Source organism: Leptodactylus fuscus, chromosome 4, assembly GCF_031893055.1.
Source record: "Leptodactylus fuscus isolate aLepFus1 chromosome 4, aLepFus1.hap2, whole genome shotgun sequence".
Lineage (NCBI taxonomy): Eukaryota > Metazoa > Chordata > Amphibia > Anura > Leptodactylidae > Leptodactylus > Leptodactylus fuscus.
Window position 1 is genome coordinate 135,096,002 of NC_134268.1, and position 24,984 is coordinate 135,120,985.

The 24,984-nt window shown below is 41.3% G+C and overlaps 3 protein-coding genes across 4 annotated transcripts in view; 1 reads left to right on the top strand and 2 right to left on the bottom strand.

The window, feature by feature from the left end:
- ALG2 (ALG2 alpha-1,3/1,6-mannosyltransferase) overlaps positions 1-19,679 on the top strand; it is a 74,544-nt gene extending 54,865 nt beyond the window's left edge. The window contains exons 2-4 of one of the 2 annotated variants that reach the window (XM_075271147.1): positions 7,928-7,994; positions 13,972-14,302; positions 18,277-19,679. In XM_075271147.1, the coding sequence (XP_075127248.1) occupies positions 13,991-14,302; positions 18,277-19,179 (1,215 nt within the window). In that variant the 5' untranslated portion in view covers positions 7,928-7,994; positions 13,972-13,990 and the 3' untranslated portion in view covers positions 19,180-19,679. Of the gene's footprint in view, positions 1-7,927; positions 7,995-10,540; positions 10,715-13,971; positions 14,303-18,276 lie in introns of those variants that run through there. The other variant, XM_075271146.1, reaches the window with a different exon arrangement.
- Positions 717-10,265, bottom strand: SEC61B (SEC61 translocon subunit beta). The gene is made up of 4 exons (XM_075271168.1): positions 10,157-10,265; positions 8,293-8,390; positions 5,604-5,705; positions 717-1,048 (listed from the first exon to the last, which is right to left on the bottom strand). The coding sequence occupies exons 1-4, from the start codon at positions 10,157-10,159 to the stop codon at positions 961-963; spliced, it is 291 nt and encodes a 96-aa protein (XP_075127269.1). The 5' UTR covers positions 10,160-10,265; the 3' UTR covers positions 717-960.
- Positions 19,680-22,657: 2,978 nt separating the features above from the next.
- LOC142201090 (sodium-dependent neutral amino acid transporter B(0)AT3-like) overlaps positions 22,658-24,984 on the bottom strand; it is a 69,655-nt gene continuing 67,328 nt past the window's right edge. The window contains exon 15 of the mRNA XM_075271921.1: positions 22,658-22,778. Within this exon, the coding sequence (XP_075128022.1) occupies positions 22,658-22,778 (121 nt within the window). The remainder of the gene's footprint in view (positions 22,779-24,984) is intronic.

Genomic DNA, 24,984 nt, shown 5'->3' on the forward strand with positions numbered 1-24,984 from the left:
TAGAGTAGCCAATGGCGGTAGTGAAAAATTCCATTATCTCCGATACCTGCCTGATCTTTGGCAAGGTTTGTGCAATTTGGATCAAAGGTCTCGCTTCCCAGGTCTTCCATATTGCCTCCAACTAGTGACTGACTCACTCCCCATAGTTCTTAGTTGTCACTTTTTGAGGCCTTTGCTCATTATAGCAGTACTTCTCTCCCTCTCCTCCCCTGATCCAGGTTGGTGTAAGGGGGTATTCACACGGAGTAACGCCGGGCGTGTATCACAGCCGTACATGCCGGCGTTACGGCAGACTGCCGAACACTTCCCATTCACTTCAATGGGAGCGCTCGTAACAGCGGCGTTTACGAGCGCTCCCATTGAAGTGAATGGGAAGTGTTCGGCAGTCTGCTGTAACGCCGGCGTGTACGGCTGTGATACATACCCGGCGTTACTCCGTGTGAATGCCCCCTTAGGTTTATATTTGTTTTACCCCGTATTTTCTGGATGCACTACCACTTGATATGTGCAGCTGTCCTTGATATTTGTGGTTTACTTTTTGTCATCTTATGACTTTTTGTTAGATATGTTGGTTACTATTTTTTTTTTTTATAATGCTATAATATAATACATACCTTTTGAATTAAACATATCTTGACTATGGAAGGGAACCATAATCATAGTCATAGAACCATAGTGTGGGGACACACACACACACACACAACAAACTACATATCTTCTGGTTCATAACATTTATTTTACCCTCCATTAGATTACATCTGGCAAAATGTCTCAGTTGTAACTTTAAACAGTAACCGGTTTATTTACAGACTAGGAGATAACATTATGAAATATGGCCTTTAATTGTACAAAAGAGAGAAGTCTGTTCAAAACCAAAATGTTATGTCTGCGTTTCACTAAACGGTTGTTCTCTGAAGTCCAAATTATTTGGTCCAGTAATACATTGAAGTGTGAGCACTTTCAAGAACGTGTGTATTTTCCCCAGATATGAAGCATGAAGACTGAAGCAATAAAAAGCAGACTCATCACCAGAACTGGAACAGGACCTCTAAAAGAAAAACAAAAGAATGGATATATTTACTATGATGCATTATTTTGTTGCCTACATCTAGCCCTATGATATAAAAAGGACATACTATATCGTTTGAAAGGCAATCCTCTAAATAATGGTCGTCTACTCCATGTCTTTCATTATGCTACTTTTCACCGCCTTTCAATAAGTCACATTCATCACAATGAAACCTGTTTTGTTTTTTATTCTAGTACTGCTATCCGCAGATATTACTGAAATCTACCATATGACCTCAGAGTTACCCAAGTCTCGCCCACCTGTTCTTAAGCTGTATCTAGTCTGTAAAAGTGCCTCCCTGCATCTCTCCCTCATATAGCCACCTTCCCACACATACTGCCTATAGCTTCCCCTCTCTCACAATCAGGTTGCCATACTTCTCCAGGTTTTAGATTTTTTTTTGTTTAGCTATGCAATTGAGTATCACTTTAAACAATACCTGAAGTTTAAAAAGTTATTCATGTACCCATTAGGATTATACATCATAATGGAAATCTCACATTTGTGACCTCAGTTTTCAAGCCAGAAGGAAAAGCCTAAACAACAGTTGCTCCATCTTTGGTGTAACATGGATCGTCCATTACACAACCAGTATCTACGTTTTCCCCGGCAATAACCTCGATTGTTTTTCTACAATCCCAAACATTCTCTCATTGTTGCAAATATCAACTGCTTGTTACAAGTATGCCATCTCTCACCCTGAACTAAAATAATGACATTTAAATCAAAAAACTCCTAGATTTGTTTCCAACTGAACACACAACAGTTCAACACATTCAATAACTTTCTAATTTATGGAACTCATTGGTCTGACAGGTACACATACAGTGCCTTGCTAAATTATTCATATCCCTTGAACATTTTGTCAACCACAATCACAAACTTAAATGTATTTTACTGGGGTTACGTGATAGCCCAACACAAAATAGCATGTAATTGTGACAATTTGTGTCTTTTGTGGAAGCTTTAAATCGTAACGAAATTAATCTGAGGTTTACATTTGAGATACATTCAACAGAGATTAATTTTTTGGATCTGCACATTAAGATTAATGAAGGGGGCACATTGAGTTCTACCGTGTATCGGAAACCCACCTCCACGAACAATCTTTTGAGGTGGGATAGCTTTCATCCTCTATCCCTAAAGAAAGGCATCCCTAAGGGACAATTTTTAAGGATGAGAAGAAATTGCTCTGAGGAGGGAGAGTTTAATCAGAAAGCGTTGGATTTATGCAAGCGGTTTGGACAAAGAGGGTATCCATTGGATACAGTCAAAACGGCGTTTGATTATGCCTCCTCATGTGACCGTAGTGAACTGTTAGTGCCTAAACCCAAAAAAGAGAACGATGGGTCCATTAGGTACTTTTGACAGCAAACATAGAGAAGTGAAGGACATTATTAATAACTACTGGAAGGTTCTGCAATTGGATAGGGACATCAATCCTTTTCTGACCTTGAAGCCCACAATTACATATAGGAGAGGCAGAAATATTAAAGATCACCTTGTACATAGTCATTTGGGATCACAACAGAAAGATGGTACATGGTTGGATAGAGCAATTCCTGCGGGAATGTTTAAATGCGGGGGTTGCAAGGCCTGTCAATATGTTACAAAAGGTGCTAGGTTCCAAAGTGCAAAGACAGGGAGATCCTACAATATTAGGGAGTACATTAATTGCAAAAGCAAAGGAGTTATTTACCTGGCAACCTGTAGTTGCAATAAAAACTATGTAGGCAAGACTTCCAGAGAACTAAGACGTAGGATTTTGGAACATATTGGTTATGTGAATCGAAAAGAGGATCAACCAATAAGCAGACATTTGTGGGAGGAACACAATGGGGACCTTAGGGCTCTGTCCTTTCAGGGAATAGAACTGGTAAAGCCCTCCATACGTGGGGGGATTTTGATCGCAAACTTTTGCAACAAGAGGCAAAATGGACATACCGCCTACAATGTGTCAAGCCGGATGGCTTGAATGAGATTATTTCATACGCGTCCTTCATTTAATATGCTCCTGTCATTAAGTATTAGGGGTATTTTTTTATAATATAGTGCATGGTAGATATGGCTCTGCGTTATCTGATCGTTTTACCGATATACCGCGGTAATCTTCTATTATGCATGGCGGGTACCCTCTAATAATAACGAAAATGGACACTTATAACAAGCTAGCGTTCAGGGTTAATCTTATATTTTTGATCTGTATGTGCGGTAAGATCCTTGTGACCTGGGACATGTGTGTATTTTTCTAATATTACTTTGGGTGAGGGTTATCTGAAGGATAGGGTGGGTCTGTAGTGATAAAATCGCGCAAGTAGATGTGAGACGCTTTTTTTTTTAGAGTTTGACAGTTATTCAGGTTATGCAGGTCATGTTTAGAAACATCTGAAAGATGATTATTGGATAAGTTATATCATTTCGGATAATGTTGAGGACAATTATTTAAAGTTAATAAGCAAATTTGGGGTTAACTAAGATTTGTATGTAATAGCTAAGAAGTCCTGCACTCCTGACAAATTGCAGGGCAGATGTGGTATATTTTCTATTTGCGTCCAACATTGGGTCATCTATGAAAATGATAGGTACCAGCCTTCTTACCCTCTAAGTAGGGTTTAAATGTAAACACCTTCATGACCATGGCGTGTTACTGTCTAGTCTAAAGCTGCTGAAGCGTCACCCAGAGCTGGACTGCATTAAGGGACACACAGGTTAAGATCTGGAGACGTGCGATTCGCTGCAGGCTGGCAATCATCTGGCCGGGCACGGAGATGAGCGTTTCCGTTACCGTAGTTACCGAGCGTCCCGCCTGCTAACCAATCACTGACGGGGGGCGGAGTCTATGACACGCCCTCAGTCATGGGAGACGAGCGGGAAGGCGGGTAAGTACGCACCTCTTGTCCTGGGTATAAAGGGCCTCGCTGCGGCGCTCTGCCTTCGGCTGGTAAAAATTATCCGTGCCTACCATCAAGGCACGGAGAACGGTGGTTATAACCGCCATTTATGAACATCTAGGCTGTGCTATTAGAGCAGGATTAGCGGACTCAGTAAGCTGGGGGACGGTAAAATCTGCTGCAGGGAATGTTATTGCAGATAGTCCCAGTTGAATAGGAGTTCATTACCGACGCGGTATCGCATTAAAACCGTGGGGTGTATTTATACAAAAGGTCTCCTGAGGAACCCCGTAAACAGGGGGGAAACGCGTAGAGACGCCTATTCATTAGACATTTGCTTATTATTTTGAATCCTAACCATGCCATCAGCTAACCTATCGTGCTGCTGACATGCAATATAGAGGCATAGTGACTAGATATATATTTGCTATGAACAAATTCATGGCAATACTGATACAAAGTTACTTTATGCTTCTTTGAATTCTTAAGAGCAAGAAGCAGTCATATATATTACAACTCAGCAGTTAATTAGCCTGAGATGAATTGTATCTAACTGATCCTCAAAACAGATAGATTGGGGATTTGAACTAGCACCCACTTAATAGTCTTTGACTTTAGCCATGCTATCTACAGGCAATGTCTTATAGTTGTTTTTTTTAAACACCCACTGAATAGAGGGGCTCTCAGACGCTTATTAGATACCCCTTGGTGTTTAGAAATATATGGTGCATAAATAGACTATTTTTATAAAAAAAAAATTGTACCCAGGGAAATATTTTTAATGGTAATATCAATAAAGATTAGTGTTTTAATGCCAATTTTTCTTTTGGATTTGCTAATTGTGAAGTGAAAACAAAATGATCCATGGTTTTCAACATTCAATTGCAAACGGCACTTCTTAAGTCTGTTTTTCAACAATGGTTTTCCTCTTCCCACTCTTCCACAGAGGCCAGATTCTCCCACATGAGCTGTGGATTTCTGCAGCTCCTCCAGAGTGACCCTGGGCCTCTTGGCTGCTTATCTGACTAGTGTTCTCTTTGCTTGATCTGTTAGTTTAGGTGGACGGCATGTCTTGGCGGGTTTGCAGCTGTAGAATACTTTTTCAATTTTTGGATGATAGATTGAACAGTGCTCCTTGGGATCCTCACATTTTAGGAAATATTTTTATAACCTAACCCTGCTTTAACCTTCTTCACAACTTTATCTCTGACCTGTCTGGTGAGTTCCTTGGTCTTCATGATGCTGTTTGCTCACTAGTGTTCTCTAATAGAGATGAGAGAGTACTAGTCGAAACGGCAGTTTCGAATAGCACACTCCCATAGGAATGAATGGACGCAGCCGACACGCCATTCATTCCTATGGGAGCATGCGATTCGAAACTGCCGTTTCAAATAGTACTCTCTCATCTGTATTCTATCTCTATATAACAAATCACTGAGACCTTCACATCTGCTACTTTGTGTTTTCTATCACTTAAAATCTCAATAAAATACATTTAAGTTTGTGGTTGTAAGGTGACAAAATTTGAAAGTTCTAGGGGTATGAATACTTTTGCAAAACACTGTAGATACCAGATGTAGATTCTGTCAGTGCCATCCTTGCAAACCATACATACATACATACATACATACATAAACACTTACACTTTAAGACCAGGAGAATCCTCTGTGTAGAATCGCCACATTCCCCCTGTGCCAGCAGATGTTGTCCGTCCTGCACTTCTTGTACCACTACTTGTAGTTTTCCTATTAGGAATGAAATAGAGCGATATCATTTCAACAGATCTATCATGCATTCATTAAATCACTAAAATTGCATTGTAGTAGCAGTAATAAAAAAAAAAAACTGTTATATTTTAAAGTTTTATTGGGCTTTAGATAAACAGCAGCAAAACTCTGTAGCAATAAGAATTAGAGTAACTGTCAGAATGTGACAAAGAATGCAATTTTTTTTTTTTTTTAATTTTAATTTTTTTTTAGAAATAGGCATTGTCTGAAATTGAGCTGAAAAAAAAAAAAAACTAACAAACTGCATTCAGAAACTCTAGACCGTTTCACTTTTTCACATTTTGTTATTTTGAGGCCTTGGACCAATATAAAAAATAAAAAATTTTAACTAAAATTTCACATGAACCAAAGTAGACTGTTGTATGGCACTCAAAATTTGGTACCGTATTTTACGGACTATAAGGCGCACTGGACTATAAGCCACATTGCCCATGAGCGCCTTATAGTCCGTCTCGGTTCATATATAAGGCGCACCGGACTATAAGCCGCAGTCCGGTGCGCATTATATGTTGTTGAAAGCGGCGGCAGGCAGACTTTGCCAGCGGCCGCTTAACCCTCCGCGTGCCAGCCGCTTCTATTGGAAGCGCTCGGCAGGCGAGGAGGGGCTCTATCAGCAAAATCATGCTGATAGAGCCCAACCGTAAAAGTTAGATTAAACTACCCCCTCCCCCATTTTAAAATAAAAGCCTGAAACAGAATGTGAAACTTACCGAGCGGTGCAGGGTGGGCAGGCACTCAGGCCTCCTCTTCCTCCGATGTTCCGTCCTCCTCCTCCGCCGCTCGCTGATAATGGCCTGGGCGCATGCGCAGTAGTAGAAGCATTATGATATTGCGCATGCGCCCAGGCCATTAGTTCGCGAGCGTCGGAGGAAGTGGTCGCCCTGCACCGCTCGGTAAGTTTCACGTTCTGTTTCAGGCCGGCGTGACAGCAGGGCTGCCGGACACTTCCCATTCATTTCTATGGGAGCCGGCATGCGAGCGCTCCCCATAGAAATGAATGGACTGCTTTTTTCCATTCATTTCTATGGGGAGCGCTCGCATGCCGGCTCCCATAGAAATGAATGGGAAGTGTCTGTCCATTCATTTCTATGGGGAGCGCTCGCATGCCTGCTCCCATAGAAATGAATGGGAAGTGTCCGGCAGCCCTGCTGTAACGCCGGCGTGTACGGCTGTGATACACGCCGGCGTTCCGTAGTGTGAATACACCCTTACGGTGCCTTTTATGTATGTATGAAAGCGGCACGCAGACTTTGCCGCCGCTTCCATCCATATATAAGGCGCACCGGACTATAAGCCGCACTTACGATTTCTGAGGAAATCGTAGGTTTTTATGTGCGCCTTATAGTCCCGAAAATACGGTATATACTTGCAGTAGTACCGCAGTCTACTGATTGAGCGATTTAAAGATCACAGGTTTAAGCCCCCATCAAATTTCAACTCCTTTCCTTAGATTAGATGTCTGTGTGCTAGCTGAGTTTTTAACATCCACCTAAGGGGTTCTTCTGTCCGCTTGAGAAGTCGGACATCTTCACTTGAGGACAGGGAAGGACAGGCACGGAGTGCAAAACAATGCACCCGATGCCCATTGAAATGAATGACAGGTGTCACGGACACAGCTAGTGTCCGCTCCTAATGTCCGTGACAGATTTTGAGCGGACACTACCTGTCGGACACCGACGGTAGTGTGAACGCTCCCTAAGATGGGAGATTCCCCTGGATTTAGCAAGAAGAACTTTCTCACCTCCCTGTTTAAATGAAGGATCTGTTAAAAGTACCCTGACAAAGTACAGGAACCCACCAAGCACTCAGCTGTAATCTCTGGGTTAACCTAAGAACAAGTGTTCAATTCTCCTGTAACACCACCATGAGGGAAATTATGCCATTAATGTCAATACTGGGAAAGTGTATGCCCCCTGAAAACCCGGGCTGTGGAGTCAGGAACTAGCAACTAAGACCCCAACTCCTGTGCAAGTGTCACAGCACAGGGCCATACAGGTGCATTAAAAAGATAGTGACTGAATTCCTATGTGAATAAATATGGAACAAGCTATGCGTCAATTAATTATGTTAAAAATTATATAATCATTTTATTTTGAACGTGGAGTTTATATAGTTGCAGATTTGCATTTATACTAAGTTAAAAATTGTATAATTTAATAGATTGTAACTTTTTTTTTTAGACTCCATCTATGATTGGACCTCTCCAAATTCACAGCCCTGTTGGATATAGAAGAGCACAACCTCCAAGTAAAAGCTTTGTAACTTTGCTAAGTGTTTTCCTGTACTTTTCTTTAAAGTGGCGTTCCAGACAAAGCAAGCAATGGCACATAGCTAGGCTATGAAGCTTGTTGATCTTGTGGGTCCAAACACAGAGACAACACCACAAGATTGCAGTGCCCTGTGGAATAACACAGATATTTCTGAAATTTTTCTGTGCACCACCCTTGCCATCCAGACACCGTGCAGGTCTTGACTGGAATATCCCATATATTGTTTTTAGTTAGAATATCCCATTAAGCAGATAGTATACAAAAATGTTTCATACCTTTGCCGCACTGTAGATCCAGCTGCTCTAGGTGACACAGCTTTACTGGGAGAACGTCCAGAAGCACCAACATTGGTATTACTTGCTGCAGGGCCAGGCTGGAAGAAATAACAAAAAAAAAAAAAAAAAAGTTTGATTTCCAAATGTATATCTCTCTGACGGAAGTTGTGATATGTCCCACTGTATAGACAACCATTGCCAATAAAATGCCATTAGAAAAACATACTCTTGGCCTCAGTAGTGATACAAGTCATGCGGTACCATGGCACCACAAGACCGCTGAGGCTCAAACACAGACCTCAGAGGTCCCTAATGTAACTCAGGAGCCCAGAAGAGGACAGAACCTTATTTTTTTTAATCAGATGTTATACTGTATGGAGGAGCTATTGTGGGCATACTATATAGGGGGTCTCTATGGAACATTATACTGTGTGGAGTTGGCCAAAATGGGACAATACTTCATCACTGGGATCTTTGGCAGGAATGGTGTACACTTTCTGAACAGCTCATGGTACTCTTGGGGTACATTCAAATGAAGGAATTTGTGGGCTAAATCCATGGCTCCAGACTCCCTTTCATCTGGGCTTAATCAGCAGTGGAAAGCTGTGACGCAATGCCAATGCCCTGCATCAGAATCCCATTGTAACTAGAGCGAATATGCTGCAGCTTTGTTTTCCGCTGTCTGAATATACCCTTAAGCTGCCCCAGTGGCAATTAATGAATGCAGCTTACCACTCACTGCTTAAACATAACTGAGCATGGGGGGCCATCGTATTATATGTGGGTGCACTTTGGGGGCCATTATACTACGCTTTATCCCTGAAAATAAGACCCAGCATGATTTTTGGAGCATGCTTGAAATATAAGCCCTGCTTAAAAAATAAGCCCCAGCTGAAGTTCATTAAAAATAGCATTCAGACAGCTATACATGTAAAAGAGTAAATCAAATACAGCAGAACAGATAAGTAAACCCTTCACCAAGGACAGCAGACACCCCCAAAAGAATCTGACATCTGTACAAGAGCTATCTGTACAACTAGTGAGACAGTTCTCCACAACAATAAGGGTTGACTACTGGTAGCACCAGGCTCTCGCACACTGATGGGGTTGTCCCGTTACCTCACACCACCCCTGAGCCAGTGTTGTCCTCAGGTAGCTTTACATTTATCTCAGAAAGTCTGTCTAAACACCAAGCAGATGTGAGAAGCCGGTAGACATTTTCTAAAGATGTACAGGAGAGTACAAGTAACATTAGGTTTACACTAGCGTTTGGGTTTCCGTTCTTTGCGTTCGCTTAGGGACCTGAAAAACGGTCCTATTCAATTAGAAAGTGGTTTCCCACGGACCTCATAGACTGTGATTTCAGTATAAAGTCAGCAGAGAGAAAAGCCCTGCTTGTATGAGGGGAGTTCCTGAAGGCGAATAGAAACATAGTGTTACAGATGTGACATAACAAGAGACAAGAGGGCAGCAGGTATTCTAGCTCTGCCTTATACAGCAATAGTGGCTTTATTCAGGGGTGGTCTGCTCAGGAAGGGTCACTAGGCAGCCTGAGAAGAGGAGATCCACTGCACAGAGCAGCTGCTGACATATAGCAGTACATTACATATGGTCTCTGGGGAATTCAGCTTGCCAATAATCAGATGATTGCTGCAGTATATGAAGCAATTCCCGGGCAGACATCTATAAGCAATTTAGTTCACAAGATAGCCAATGTTTGATGTGACAAGAGGCAGGGGACTCAGCCAGCTTGTCATACAGTCCAGTGCACCCCTCACAAACCTAATAATACAATCCGTGAGTTTGTTCTGCACATTCTCCCTGATATCCGGCCGCCATGTCATAATAACCGAACAGGACTCACCATTTTGCTGACGAGACCTCTAACGTTCTCCTGCCGATTCAATAGCCAAAGCCCGAAAGGAGCAAAGCAGCGTCACCTATACAATGTAATGAGAGGTACACGTCACCGGAAAGCCAGCCTGCGGCCAATCACAGCAGAGAACGTCCATAATTTTACTGCCCGTCTCCAGTTACATTCCGTCGTCCAAGTTAGTAGAGCTAAAATGGAAGCATAGTCTTGTCCTCTCTCAGACCAGCCCGGGTCTGCAGGGGCAACCATTTTGTCGAAGATAAATGTAAGTAGAAACAATTGTATATAGCTCTAGTATAATGGCCGGTGGACTGAAGACAGAAAAAGATCCCGTTTGCAGAGTTTATGTATACGCTGTGGTTTCCCTATTTCTAGGACACGTCAGCATTCGTGGCCTGTAATCTAAGCTTGTCGTCTACAGTGTCTATATAGTGAGTGGTGAATATGACGAATGGCCTGTGGTTTCTGGCAATATGAGTGTCTATGAGCAGTAGTCCGGAGCCCCTACTATGTGACACGTGTAAAGAGCTCTCTCATTGCTTAGTGGAGGTGTGTGAGTACATAGACGGCGTTACTGATGGCTTTGATGCCTGTCTTCTTTTGGGTGGGAGGGGGGGAGGGTAGTTTCTTTTGCTTTCCTTGTATGGCTTGGTAAACATTACATTTGAAGGTGACCCAAAAGTTTGGCAAAAAACCTGGTACCCAAATAACCTGTTCATTCCAGGTCTAGGAAGCTCCTGGACTTACTACATGCCTGTGTATATGGAATAAGTGTTACTTATAGTATATAATATGGAATAATTATAGTATTACCTACATATCTACTAAGCAGATAGAATATGTCACCATTGCTCTATGACAGGGGTTGGCAGCTTGCGCTAGGTTCACACTAGCATTCCATTCTGTTTTCCGTTACCTGCAGAAACCTGTGGCCCCTGTAGACTATAATGGGGTCTGATGGGTTTCCACCCAGAAAATGCGGGCGGAAACCTATCAGGACTTCACATTTTTCAAACGGATTCAGGGCTGGAAACCCCGAACATAGAGCAGGTGTGAACCTAGCCTTAGTTCACAAGCACATGAGACACATTACGTTCTGGCATGGCAACTTCTGTACTGTGTGTCCCTGCTCTACTACCTAAACCTAAAACCTGTTCATCCCATATCTAGAAAGCACATGGAGTTTACTACATCCTGTATATTTGGCATATCTTTTAATTCCATTATAGTCTACACCTTTAACCTGTTCATGCCACATCTACGAAGCACAGGGAATTTACTACAAGTCTATATATGTGTTTATTTCACTATAAACAACTCATAATCTGTCTATTACCTGTCTAGAAACCACAGGAAGTCTACTTCTTGCCTTTATATGTGGAATATGTATTCATTCCACTATTACCTACACATATAACCTATTTGTTCCACTATAAACTACAAAGATAACTTGTTCATTCCATGTCTGTGAAGTACGGGAAACACTACATGCCTGAAAATGTGTTTATTCTACTCTAAACTTCACATATATCCTAAAAAACTCATTACACTTTGTTTTTACCACTTAATAATGTTGTTCATTCTTTTTCTCCTTAACTATTTCTTCTTTCTTTTTAGTATGCACCTATACCATAGGTTAACCTGGTATCCAAGACCTTGTCTCCTAAACTTTGTAGTATAGGTGAATATTGTGAATACTTATAGGCCTTTTTTAAGTAGAAGTGGGTGGCTGTTTTAGGCACCTGAATTAGGCATACAGTTCAATTCCTCTGCATCACAAAGTATGCTTTTTATATGTGGATAAGTCTGCTTCCTTATGATGAGGAAAACGGCTTATTCATCACTTTTCTCGATCAATTTGAAGGCTGTTCAAGGCCCTCCCTACCCTCCACTGATCTGTTAGGTCAGTGCAAGGCAGGGAAAAGGATGCTGCACTTTCCATAGTACAACTGGTTGACCACAGTCAAACGTGGCTCGTACCTGGCAGCTTTTCGGACCCTTGCCTCCTAGCCCTTAGTAAACCCAACTGCTGGTAACAACGCTTAATTCCGGCCATTATGCCATAAGCCTTATACATTAGAATAAGGTACGCAAGGATCTGAAATAATTCCTGCTGCCTGCATTAGATACATTAATCTTGTCCAGGCAGCAGGGACAATTACCAATCCCTGCTTCTATTGTAAGTATTAAGTACACTGCTTTCCTGTGTTCATCTCTGTGTGGGAGACACTCAGGAGCATTATATTGTGTGGTGAGATACGAATGACCCATTAGTGACCACAAATCAGTTTATTGCACCATTAGTGCCCGTCAAACAATTAATGCCCTATTATTCTTCTGCCACTCCGTATAATGCTCCAATAGTGCCCACCACTCAGTATAATGCCCGGTTAGTGCCCTCCAAACAATATAATGCACCGTTAGTGCCCATCACTCAATATATTGCCCCTAATTTCCTAAACCAGGGGTGTGTCTTATCGCCCAAACATATGGTATTTTAATTTGCTCCAGTGTGGTATGTACATAAGGGAATAAAACACAAAGATTACTGTAAACTTAGCCAAATGCAGGTGCATTTTGGCATCACATCCACAAGACCTGAACTGAGCTAAGTTTTCTTCATTTGAAGCTTGAAAAGAACCTATTCCTCACTGGCCTAGGAGGGTCCATTCACAGAGGAATTTGGTGTGGAATTTCAGCGCTGAAAAAAAAGCCTCCCATTGATTTCAATGGGTTCCTTTTTCTGCTAGCTTTTCACCGTCAGTAGGTCATTCCTGACAGTCAGTCAGGAACGTCCTTCTTCACAGCAACGCCTATAGCGGTGTACTGTGAGAGGGGGAGCAATGCCTTCCCCAGTACTCGTCCACAGTACAGCACTATAGGTGCTGCTGTGAAGAAGGGCGTTCCTGACTGATTGTCAGGAACGCCCTTCTGACGGTGATGAGCTACGGTACCGGGACGGATAGTTCTTCACCTGGGGCACAGATCGTGACAGCCAACAGTGCTTTGAATTCAGTGCAATGTCAGCTTTCTAGCGGTATATAAAACCGCATGTGCCCCAACTGATGAAAGGTCTCAAGTCTATGAGATACTCCTGAAAATGAGTGTCCCATAGTTGCAAAATGGCCTTGAAACAAAATCAGACTGGGTTGAATGTGAATGTAACTTTTCTTAGGGCAAGTGCGTAACTATCAAAGACTGGGCCCCATAGCAAACTTTTGACACACGCGCACACACACACGGTACAATGATCCTTATACACACTATAATGTCCCACAGTGCTCCTTCCATATGGTATAATGTCCCATAGTGGCCCCCAAGTTGTTCAGGGGAATTTTTGGAATTCACCTCCCACAAACTATTATGATACTCTCTACAGCCCCCAACATATAATGATCAGAGGCGCAGAAGAGGTGAAAAAATTAAAAACTCCAGCAGGTAACAGCCTATTTAAAGAAGGTTGCAGGCCCGCTAGCAGCCAATATGGTGGTAGTTTGGCCAGTGCTTACTGCTAAAATTTTGCTGCATTTTAAAGTGTGTCCACTCTTCATGTGAAGCTAACCCCACGTGTTGAGCTAGATGGAAAAATTTTCTTTCAAACCTATATTTTGGTTTGTTTTAAAATGTCCCTTAGCCACACTAACATTCTCCATTTTTTTTTTTAGTATATTTTAAAGAGTTGATACCTTTTAATTTTTTCTATATAAAGGAGTGGATCTGCAGTGTGCCATTGATTTGTGATATGTGACCTGTAAATTTTGTTTTGTAAGTATAAAACTGATATCTGAATTTTTGTTTTTAAACAGTTTGTATCCAGCTGATACCATGGGACCCTCTGTACTATTCATTCATCCAGACCTTGGAATTGGAGGGGCGGAGAGACTTGTTGTTGATGCAGCACTTGCACTTAAATCTCGTGGATGTCAAGTTCAAGTGTGGACAGCCCATTATGATGTCAATCATTGCTTCTCGGAGACAAAAGATTCAGGCATCCCAATTAGATGTTGTGGAGATTGGCTTCCTCGAAGCTTTTTTGGCAGATTCATGGCGCTATGTGCATACCTTCGAGTAATATTTGTGGCCTTATACATAATCTTTCTCAGTGGAGAAAAATATGATGTTGTGTTTTGTGATCAGGTAAGTTTATACTGCTTCCTCACTACTGTAAAATGTAAATTACTTGCTTTGCATCAGGGGATGTTCACTATACTGTTATAAACAGACATTAACGGTAGTAGGGTTATGGATGTATTTGGAATCCGCTGCGTCTGTTTCCATTGCACAACTTTTTCTTTTGTTAGAGAAGTGAAAAAACATGATAGAATAAAGAGTCTGTGACGTTTTCTTTTTTATATAAAGGTGAAAGTAGAGAGACACCAGAAGGAGGGGGCTTCTTCTAGCAGTAATGTGTATTTTAATATTGTATAGTTTATAGCATATTTACTTTGATTAGGAATTCAATCACTAGCTTTCTAATGATAGAGAAGAACTTTACTGATTCTGACTGACCACTTTATCTGGATACTTTAGAGGTCAGAGAACTAGTAAATGTGGTTGAAACCTGATAAATGTAAAGTTATGCCATATTAGAAAGGAAATGCTTGCCAAGATAACTGGCATGAGAAGAGACAGGAATTTTGGTTGACAGTATACTTATAGCAACCATACAGTTGACTGAGTAGAGAGGGACTCTAACCACAAAAATTATTAAAGCTTCACTTTTAATGATAAAGATGCAATAAAATCAAGGGCTAGGATAAAGCAGTCATGGTAACATCTGAACCGCGTAAAATAACATCAAAAGCACAGGGATCAGCTAAGCAGCTCAGGTTCAGTTTGCTCCCATGTATGTCAGTCCTGTCAATACTGATAGCTGAACTATCTCCCTATGTAAATGATAAGTTATGTACAGTGCATGGACAGCTCAAAGGGTTAAATCAAGGATCCAAATATACACACTTGAGGCATAACTCCACAGGACAAAAGGGATATTGGAACCTTTATGAGAGCAATGTCCTTCAGCAATTCATAGCACAATAACTAACTTAAACTGCCTATGATATCTGCTCAACATTGTTTCATCAATTAAACTCATGGGGGCCAACATAATAGCAGGAAAATAGCAGTAATAACTGCTTGTGGGAATGGCAGTATGATTGTAGTAACAGCATGGATGCTCTGATGCCATACAGTCACCAACACAAATAAGATCACGGGTTGCAACAAAAGGGGCATAGATACACATAGCCAGATGATGGGTCTTAATTATAAAAATAAAGCAGAATCAATACTCCTCATGGTATGAACTACTCCTTTTGTCTGTTTGCCAAAGTTCAGTCTGGTTTCACCTTCATGTTTCTCTGCTCTCTCGAGTAGCACATAGAGCTCACACAACTAGGACGGGTAACAGCTTCAGCCAGACTGCAATGAACTTCTTAGAGATGCACAACCATGTCCCTGCCCACAGAAAATAAAAGGACCAGATTTGTAGATTGAAGAGGGTAAAAAAAATAAAAAGATAACAATGATATGGGGTGTTTTGTTTTGCAAACATAAAACGGAAAAAAAAAAAAATCAAAAAAATCCTTTAGGGCTATGCAACCCTTACAGTCACACAATGCGGGAAAAATATGTGGCGTTTTTGGAAATTGCAGCATATCAATTATACCTACATACATGCTGGCTCTTTCCCTATAGATATAGTGGAAACAGAAAGCACTGCAGGAAAAAGGCAATGTGTTGCCGCCATGTAATCTATTAACCTCTTATATACATATAAAATATAAATTCTATCCTTCTCGGATGCGGAACGTGCTAGGATCTTGGAGTTTGCCCTTAAGAGCTCTATGGCTTGTAAGTATCAAGAGGCGGGCTATAAGATCCTGACCAGGTGGTATCATGTCCCGTCCCTGTTGCACAAGTTCTTCCCAACGTCTTCTCCACTCTGTTGGCGCTGTGGTTTGGAGGAGGGGACACTCCTTCATGTGTTCTGGAGCTGCTCGGCTTTGAGGGAGTTCTGGGATGGTGTCCACCGTCTGACCTCTCAAATCTTCCAGACTACGCTTCCGAATACGCCGGCCTGTTTTCTCCTGCATCTCTCTGGTGTTTCCCTCCGGGTATATCGTAAGTCGGCAATACGGCATCTGATTAACGCTGCCAGATCCTGTGTTCTGGCTCTCTGGAAATCCCCCGCTCCACCTTCCCTTTGCCACTGGATCCGTAAAGTAGAGGACATCCAGTACATGGAGGATCTCACGGCGTCTCTTAGGGACACCCACAAGGTTTTCTTGAAGGCCTGGACTCCTTGGATCTTGTTCCAGGGGTCCCAATCCTACAGAGATATTATCGGCTGAGGATCGGCCTGACTCTTGGGCTCTGTTTGTGGTCCGTTCCCGGGCCCCCCCTTCCCCCCGTTCTTCTCCTCCTTCTTTATTTCCCCCTTTCTCCTTCTTCTGCTATCTCTTCCCGTTTGACTTCTCCCTCTTTCCCTCTGCTCCCTCCCCTCTATCCTCTTTCCCTTCCTTAGTTCTCCCCCTCCCTTTGTCGGCCTTTGGCGGCGCTGGTTCCTCTCCTGGCCTGTTTCTATTTGAGAGGTCCTGTGTCCGCTTCCTGTAATGTATTTATGGGTATTGGGCCTTTGTTCCCGTTTTGGGCCCTCCCTGTTTTGCTGTTTTGTGACTTATGTTGCATTTTGGTTTTACCTGTTGTATTCTCTTTGCTTATAAATAAAGAATTTATAAAAAAAATATATATATAAATTCTATTCTATTAAACACTACTAAAATGAATAGTATCTGAGAACTGCTTATTATAGTTAGATGTAGCTTGTAACCATAACAGTTCGTCTTGCTGTATAATATGAAAGACTAGAATCCCTACAATCTTAGAGAACTTGAGATAGAAACATCCCCCACAACTGCACTAACAGGAGGGTTCCACCGCCACGAGGGACAGGAAGCAATAATGCCAAAACATTCTAAAAAAAAAAAAAAAAAAAAAAAGTTTAACATAAGTATGTGAATTAAACAATAGGTAATTTTCTGATATAAATATTATATATGTATTATAAATATGCAATATTTAGTAATAGTCAATTCAGAATAAAACTATTAGATATGTGTTGCTGACACAGCAAAAATGCCTGACATTGCAAAAATGCAGCGTTTTACATTACTTGCAAAGTAGATGGGATTCTGGCTAATCCCACCCATACACTATGGAAAAGGGGTTTTCAAAAACTCTTACATTTTTTTGAAGAAATTTTTTTTTTTTTTTTAAATTCGCAACATACCTGCAGAAATGCCTACATTTTCTGTATTGGTATAGGGGCAGATAGTCTGCAGGTAATATTTTTTTTGCTTTGCTATGTGGGGCTTAAGCCTTAAAGTCAGGGCAGTTGTTTCCTAACGCTAGGTTCACACTAGTGTCTGGCTCTCTGTCGTTCGAATCCACATGGGGACCTAAAAGATGGACACCCCGTCCACTTAAAAAGTATTCACCAGCGAAAACCCGCGGACCCCATAAACTATATACTGAAACCAGCGGAAAGAAAAGCCCTCCTTGCATGACTTTTCTCTCCACTGATTATAAGCAGAATGTGCAGCGGCGATTCCAGCGCAGACGTGAATCCAGAAGAAAGATTAAGAAAATTGGTGTTTCCCTCGTTTCAGTTTTTTTACCTTCCAGTTATGCTGAACTGGATAGTCTGTGCCTTTTCTTCTCAGCCTTACAAACAGTGTTACAAAATTTTATTCATATTATAGCTGTCTGAATAAGGCCCTATGATGATATTAAGGAAAGAGCCCTCAAGGGCATGAGCATGTCCCAGAAGTTTTTGAAACCTCTCCATTCAGGGAATATAAATAGTAATATGAAGTATTACATTCTGTGCTATGGAATATATTGAAGCTTTAAGAAAAAAAAATAAATCTGCTGGTGACCCTGAGTTAGAAGGAAATGTAGATACCGTCTTAGCTGCTTTCCAGTATCTTATCCAAATAGTTCCTGCTTGTAAGGAGACCTATAAAGTTAATATTTATATTTGGGAATTGCTGACATGACAGTTTGCTGGTTATGTAACTTACAATTTTTTTTGTTTCTTTTCTTTTCAGGTGTCTGCCTGTATTCCAATTTTCAAACTGGCCAGAAACCGAAAACCTATTTTATTTTATTGCCATTTTCCAGACCAGCTACTTACTGAGAGGATATCATTGGTTAAAAAGATGTATAGAGCTCCTATTGATTGGTTGGAAGAGAAGACGACAGGCATGGCAGACTGTATTTTGGTCAATAGTCAATTCACTGCTAAAATCTTCAAAGAAACATTTATGTCATTATCTCATGTAAAACCTGATGTTTTATATCCTTCGCTGAATGTTAAAAACTTTCAATCTTGTGATTTCGATGGTCTGGCCGAACTTGTTCCTTCAAAGAGAAAATTTGTATTTCTTTCAATCAACCGATATGAGAGAAAGAAGAACCTTAGTCTTGCACTGGAGTCTGTGTGTACTCTTCGTGACAAAGTAAGTTCACAGGACTGGGAGAAGATTCATCTCATCTTAGCTGGGGGATATGATGAGAGAGTAAGCGAGAACGTTGAGCATTATCAAGAACTAAAACAGCTTGCAGTCACACTTGACATTAGCAACCATGTTTCATTTTTAAGATCTTTTTCTGATCTTCAAAAACTTAATCTTCTTCACAACTGCACATGTATCTTATACACTCCAAGCAATGAACATTTTGGGATTGTCCCAATAGAAGCTATGTATATGCACTGCCCAGTAATAGCTGTAAACTCAGGGGGTCCTCTTGAATCTGTTGTCGATAATGTCACAGGATTTTTATGTTCTCCTACATGCGATTCTTTTTCTGATGCAATGGTAAAGTTTATTAAACAGCCCACCCTTAGGACAACAATGGGGAAATCTGGGCACACAAGAGTTATGGAACAGTTTTCTTCTGAAGCTTTTTCCAATCAGCTGTACCATTATATATGTAAGCTGCTGGAATGAATGTAACCCGAAAATGTTTGTATACTACTGTTAGGACGTTTTTCCAGAATGGTTCACTGAAAAATATTTCCTTGCGACTGAGATTGGGTGTTGGGGGTTTAACGTTATAATAGGAAGTTTTCAGACAAGATTTACAGCTTTAGGCTAATTTCATAGTTTCAGATTTTTGTTCAGTATTTTGCACAAGTGTATATAATGAACTGAGAAAACTGCAACAGAATGTTTTTTACCTTCTAATGGTAAATGGTATTACCGTTCATTGATGAAGATACTCAGTTGTGAATGAAGTCTTGGGCAGAAATCCATACTAAGGCCTTATTCGTACATCCACATTTTATGTACGTAAGGTTTTTGCATTTTTCACAGATGCCATATGTACCCATTCATTTCAGTATGCCTATCCAGATGTCATTGTTTATGGGTTACAAAAGTCTGTATGTGTTATTTAATATTAGACACTGCTCTGTGAGCCAATAAATACATTCCTTGTTTGTACCTTATTGTCCTGAATCTATCATTCTTTTCGTGGAACTCAAAAGCATCAAATCTATATGAAATAAAAGACAAATCTTAGAGACTCCATACTATAGGCCTTGGCATCCAACTCTTCTTTAGTAGTGAATATTTAGTCTCTTATTTTCACCTCTACTTCTCGAGCAGGTACAGGATATTCCTCTCAATTCTTCCGTTGATGCAGCTGGACTTTTAAGAGTCAAAGACCCAGTTCATGGACTCGCAATCTGCTATTACATGGGCATTGCTATCTACCATCTTCTGTTAAAGGGGCGCTATCAGCAAAATTATGCTGTATGAGCCCCACATATGCCTGTATAGCCTTTAAAAAGGCTATTCAGGCACTGCTAATATTATTTTAAAAGCTCCCCCCGTTTTTAAAAATTACCCTAAAAACGATTATTAAAATCATACCCGTGTACGGTGGGCGGTTCCTGCACTGGTGGATGTCATCTTGCTGGCACGCCTTCCTCTGTGTCTTCTTCCAGCGACATCCTCCTAGGCTCACTCTTCCACACCTTCATCTTCTTTTCTTACGGAATGAAGAAGTTTGCGAGCGTACTGCGCATGCGCAGTACGTTCGCGTAGTTCTAAGGGGAACATAGAACTACGACAAAAATGTACGCTCGCGAACTTCTTCATTCTGCAGACTCCATACACACAGTATAACGTCCCATAGTGGGTTACTACATTAATAGTTAAAAACATAAATAAATAGGGTTTGCTATTAATTTTTATTTTGGATGAAATCTGAAATTTTGGAGATTTGCTACTTACAAACTACCATTATACACTTCTGACCCTCGCAGAGACCATTAGGGGGTGAATAAACACAACAAATAGTGTCACTCACTTTCCCTGGCCTTCTGAGTGGGGTCAGGGACCACTGAGACCTGTGAATGGGCGTCAGTGGTCACATTGCATAATGATGCTGTGGTTTAGTGTCCCATTTAGACATAATAAGTTCTCTTTAAGATGCTCCCCATAGAAGTCTATGAAGAGGACAGGGAGCAGCTGCAGAAAAAGAGGGCGACAAAAACATAAACACTGACCCTAGTGCTTTCTTCCATACTGCTTCTTCTGTCTGTTTGGGAGAGAGACATGGTAGGGAAGCAGGATTCCCTTCTCCATGTTTGCTGTATTTGGAAGACTTCACAATAGTCTTCACTCACTTTGTATCTGAGTTCAGGGACAACTGGCAGAGAAATGTCATTATTATTCGTGTACACACACACAAGATCACTTTTTTTTTTTTTTTTTTTTTTTTTTTAAGATCGCCTGACAGGTATTCTTTTAAGAGGTTAGCTTGTTAAATTCAATGTCCAATGTTCATTGAATAGGACTTCAGTTTTAGATCTGAGCCACTCACTCAGTGTATTTTTAATAGCGGCCATAGTGAGTACTGCAACAGTTTCCCCATTCAAGTACTCATTACGACAGCTAGTAAAAGTACAGTGAGTGAGCACTGTAGCTCGTAGCAGCATGATCTGCTGATCTGCAAGGATCCTTGCAGTTGGATCCCTGTTAATCTAAAATTGATGTAATATTCTATGGATCGAACATCAATTTTTTAAAACTGGATAACCTCTTTAAGAAACTCTAGGAGGTGATACTTGTGAAGACATTGATCAACACTGCCTCCATACCTTCTCTTTTTGTCTTAGGCATTAGAACATCTAGATCTATTTCACGACTAATTATATTCTTCATGGCTTCCATTTTCAAAGAAGCAAGTTTAGTGTGATCAGAGCCTTACACCATTCACACCATTTGTATACAATAGCATACAGTTAAAGAAGTTGTGCAGGATTACAAAACAAGACTGATTTTCCCCTCTCCTGGGATAGAGTCTGCCCCCAAGGACAGGAATCCTACCAAATAAGACAGGTGGAGCCTCAGTAGTTTCTGTCCCTAGATGGGGACCTACCTAGGTGCTGTTGGGGCACCCAAAGAATTCATACCTGATGTGGTGCAAAAACGGGGGATGTCCCTGGTTGGGGTCCTATCCCAGACCCCCCATTTTGGTTCAAGGCTGCAGGAGGCTGTTCTTTTGTTTGGGGAGAGGCAGGAAGGACCTCTTTCACTGCCCTTCCCCTGCTCTCTATGCACTCCTCTTTTCTATGCTGGAGATTGTATTTTCCGTGTGCACCGGTGGGGAGGGAAGAGAGGTCTGTGGCAGGCATAGGGGTCCCTTCGAGTCAAATCTTTCGATGCTGTCCTTCATTCCTCCCCACTGGGGCACTGAACAGAGGAAGCAGAAGTACACTCTGGTTAGGGAGCTGTAGCAGACAGATGCAATGTACAGTCCTTTCCCACTGGAAGCACTAAGTGGACGGAAGGAGGAGGTCACTATTATGGCCAGCTGTGCTGTGGTCACCAGAAGTCTAAGATTCGACTTCCGGTGGATGTAAAAAAATCCGCAAGGCCGGCTAAGAAGCAGCGCCTCCTGTGATGGCATAGACTTATGTAAAGAAATAGGACACTGATGGAGGTATCGGTTACTAGTGGAGTCCTTAGTAGCCCCCCTGTATTCTGCTTTGAAGATGCAGCAGCAACCCCAGCAGCATTATCATCGCCCGACAGCCAAGTGCAAGTGCCATGATGGGGGCCAGGAGGATGTTGCATCTCTCCCAGTCTCAGTACTGCAGGGAGATGTAAGTGGCTGCAGGCCACCCCTTGAATTGTAATTTTTATTAATGGGTTTTTATGTTATCTGTTATTGATGGATAAGCCTAACTAAGTTCAATAACAGAGTGCTCATTATGTAAACCTAAGTTGGCCCTGACATATGCAAAAAAAAAAAAAATAATTATGTCCGGCCTGTAGTGAGGGCAATATTTCTGAAGAGTACCCCTTCTTGTTACAAGGTATCAGAGCCTTAGTACAGGAGGAGGTGAGAAGTTCCCTTAAGCTTAAAAACAGCGGGAAGAAGGAATCAGGTCCTTTCTCCAGTCGAGAGGGAGTATCAGATGGAGGATTCCTCTTGTGGGGATGGGGATTCCTCTGGTGACAAAACCAGCAAACTTTCAGACGGGTCTTCCACTTTCTCTTCTTTGGAATCAGAGGGGGGTAAATCATCATGTTTTCTGGTAGAAGACACGGAGAAGTTAATAAAAGGGATAGAGGACACTAGGCCTCCTTGCTCGGTCCAGGATATCATGTTTGGGGGTCAAGTCACACACACAGTGTACGTTTTAGGACCAACACCCCTTTATCAAGTGTTCAAGGACAGGCGCTGTGTGTTTGTGACTTGAATAAAGAATTTGGAACTCTACTACAATACTGTGAGAGCGCGGTCCTTGGTGATTCCTGTCGGATTCTTCCACTGTCCTGATACTTGCCCTTCAAACACCTTAGGGTGTCCGGACCCTGCTACTTCCCACCATCAGAGAGGAACCCTCTGTCAAACCGTTCTACTGCCCTTCAAGCAATTGTGTATTCCTCACAACCTTACAAGGTGAGCGTCATTGATTTACTGTATCTGAGCACCCTACACCTTGAAGTACTTCACTCGGTACTGTTTCTTTTTTTCTTTGACTGTAAACATCCTGACTCTTATAAGTGGTGAATTGAAGAAACCTGATAAAAAAAAAAGGCTTCATTCCTAGGAAATTAAGAAATTCTCTGTTATTGTCTTAATTTAATGTCTTGTTCTTGGAATATTTGTGAGGCAACTTGTTGTTATAGAATTATACAATAGATGGGAGGAATATATATGTTATTTCCCACTTTTCATGAATGTCAAGCTACTTCTCTTTAAACCTTTTTTCAAACCTAATGTGTGTTTCTCTCTTTTTCTTTACTGTACTGTTGCTTGTTAACATCGTTATTATGATTTATGTCTGGTATCTAATTGTCCTGGGGCCGTGTGTTATTTTGCTTCCTTAGGGTGCATTCACACAGAGGAAAATGGTGAGGAATTTGGTGTGGAATTTTCCACGTGGAAAAAAAAGCCTCCCATTGATTTCAATGGGTTCTGCTAGCTTTTTTTTCCACTAGTGGAATGGACCCTTAAGATGGCCTTGTGCACCTCCCTGTGTTTTGCGCATTCGTACAGAGGTTGATCTTTTATGCACCATCTCTCTGGTACAGATTAGGAGTCAGCACGTTGCATTCCACTGACTGGTGCGCCGACGGTGTCGGTGTGGAAGCGCTGCCCACGTACATGTGGCTGGTAATGTGACACTGGTATGTTAATTAGATCTGAATCTAAGTCCACTGGGTCTGTTTAATGTTTTCATACACACTAGTCCAGCACCCCCTGAGGAAGCTCTTGCAAGATGCGCATTAGGGTGCTGGAGAGTGTTACCTGGTTAGTTACATTCATGGATGGCTTGAGGTTTCTATTTTTTTAAATTACCTATCCATTTACTCATAATTTTTGAAACACCTATGTGATTTGGTATATAATATATGGTGGTTATATGTATTTATGGGTTTGTTTTGTTTTTGGATTAGATTATTTACAATTAATTGATGTAGTATTTTGAATTATTTGAGTGTATATACAGTCCTATGAAAAAGTTTGGGCACCCCTATTAATCTTAATCATTTTTAGTTCTAAATATTTTGGTGTTTGCAGCAGCCATTTCAGTTTGATATATCTAATAACTGATAGACACAGTAATATTTCAGGATTGAAATGAGGTTTATTGTACTAACAGAAAATGTGCAATATGCATCAAACCAAAATTTGACTGGTGCAAAAGTATGGACACCTCAACAGAAAAGTGACATTAATATTTAGTAGATCCTCCTTTTGCAAAGATAACAGCCTCTAGTCGCTTCCTGTAGCTCTTAATTAGTTCCTGGATCCTGGATGAAGGGATTTTGGACCATTCCTCTTTGCAAAACAATTCAAGTTCAGTTAAGTTTGATGGTCGCCGAGCATGGACAGCCTGCTTCAAATCATCCCACAGATGTTCAATGATATTCAGGTCTGGGGACTGAGATGGCCATTCCAGAACATTGTAATTGTTCCTCTGCATGAATGCAGAGTCGATTTGGAGCGGTGTTTTGGATCATTGTCTTGCTGAAATATCCATCCCCGGCGTAACTTCAACTTCGTCACTGATTCTTGAACATTATTCTCAAGAATCTGCTGATACTGAGTGGAATCCATGCGACCCTCAACTTTAACAAGATTCCTGGTGCCGGCATTGGCCACACAGCCCCAAAGCATGATGGAACCTCCACCAAATTTTACAGTGGGTAGCAAGTGTTTTTCGTGTAATGCTGTTTTTTTTTGGATGCCATGCATAACGCCTTTTTGTATGACCAAAAAACTCAATC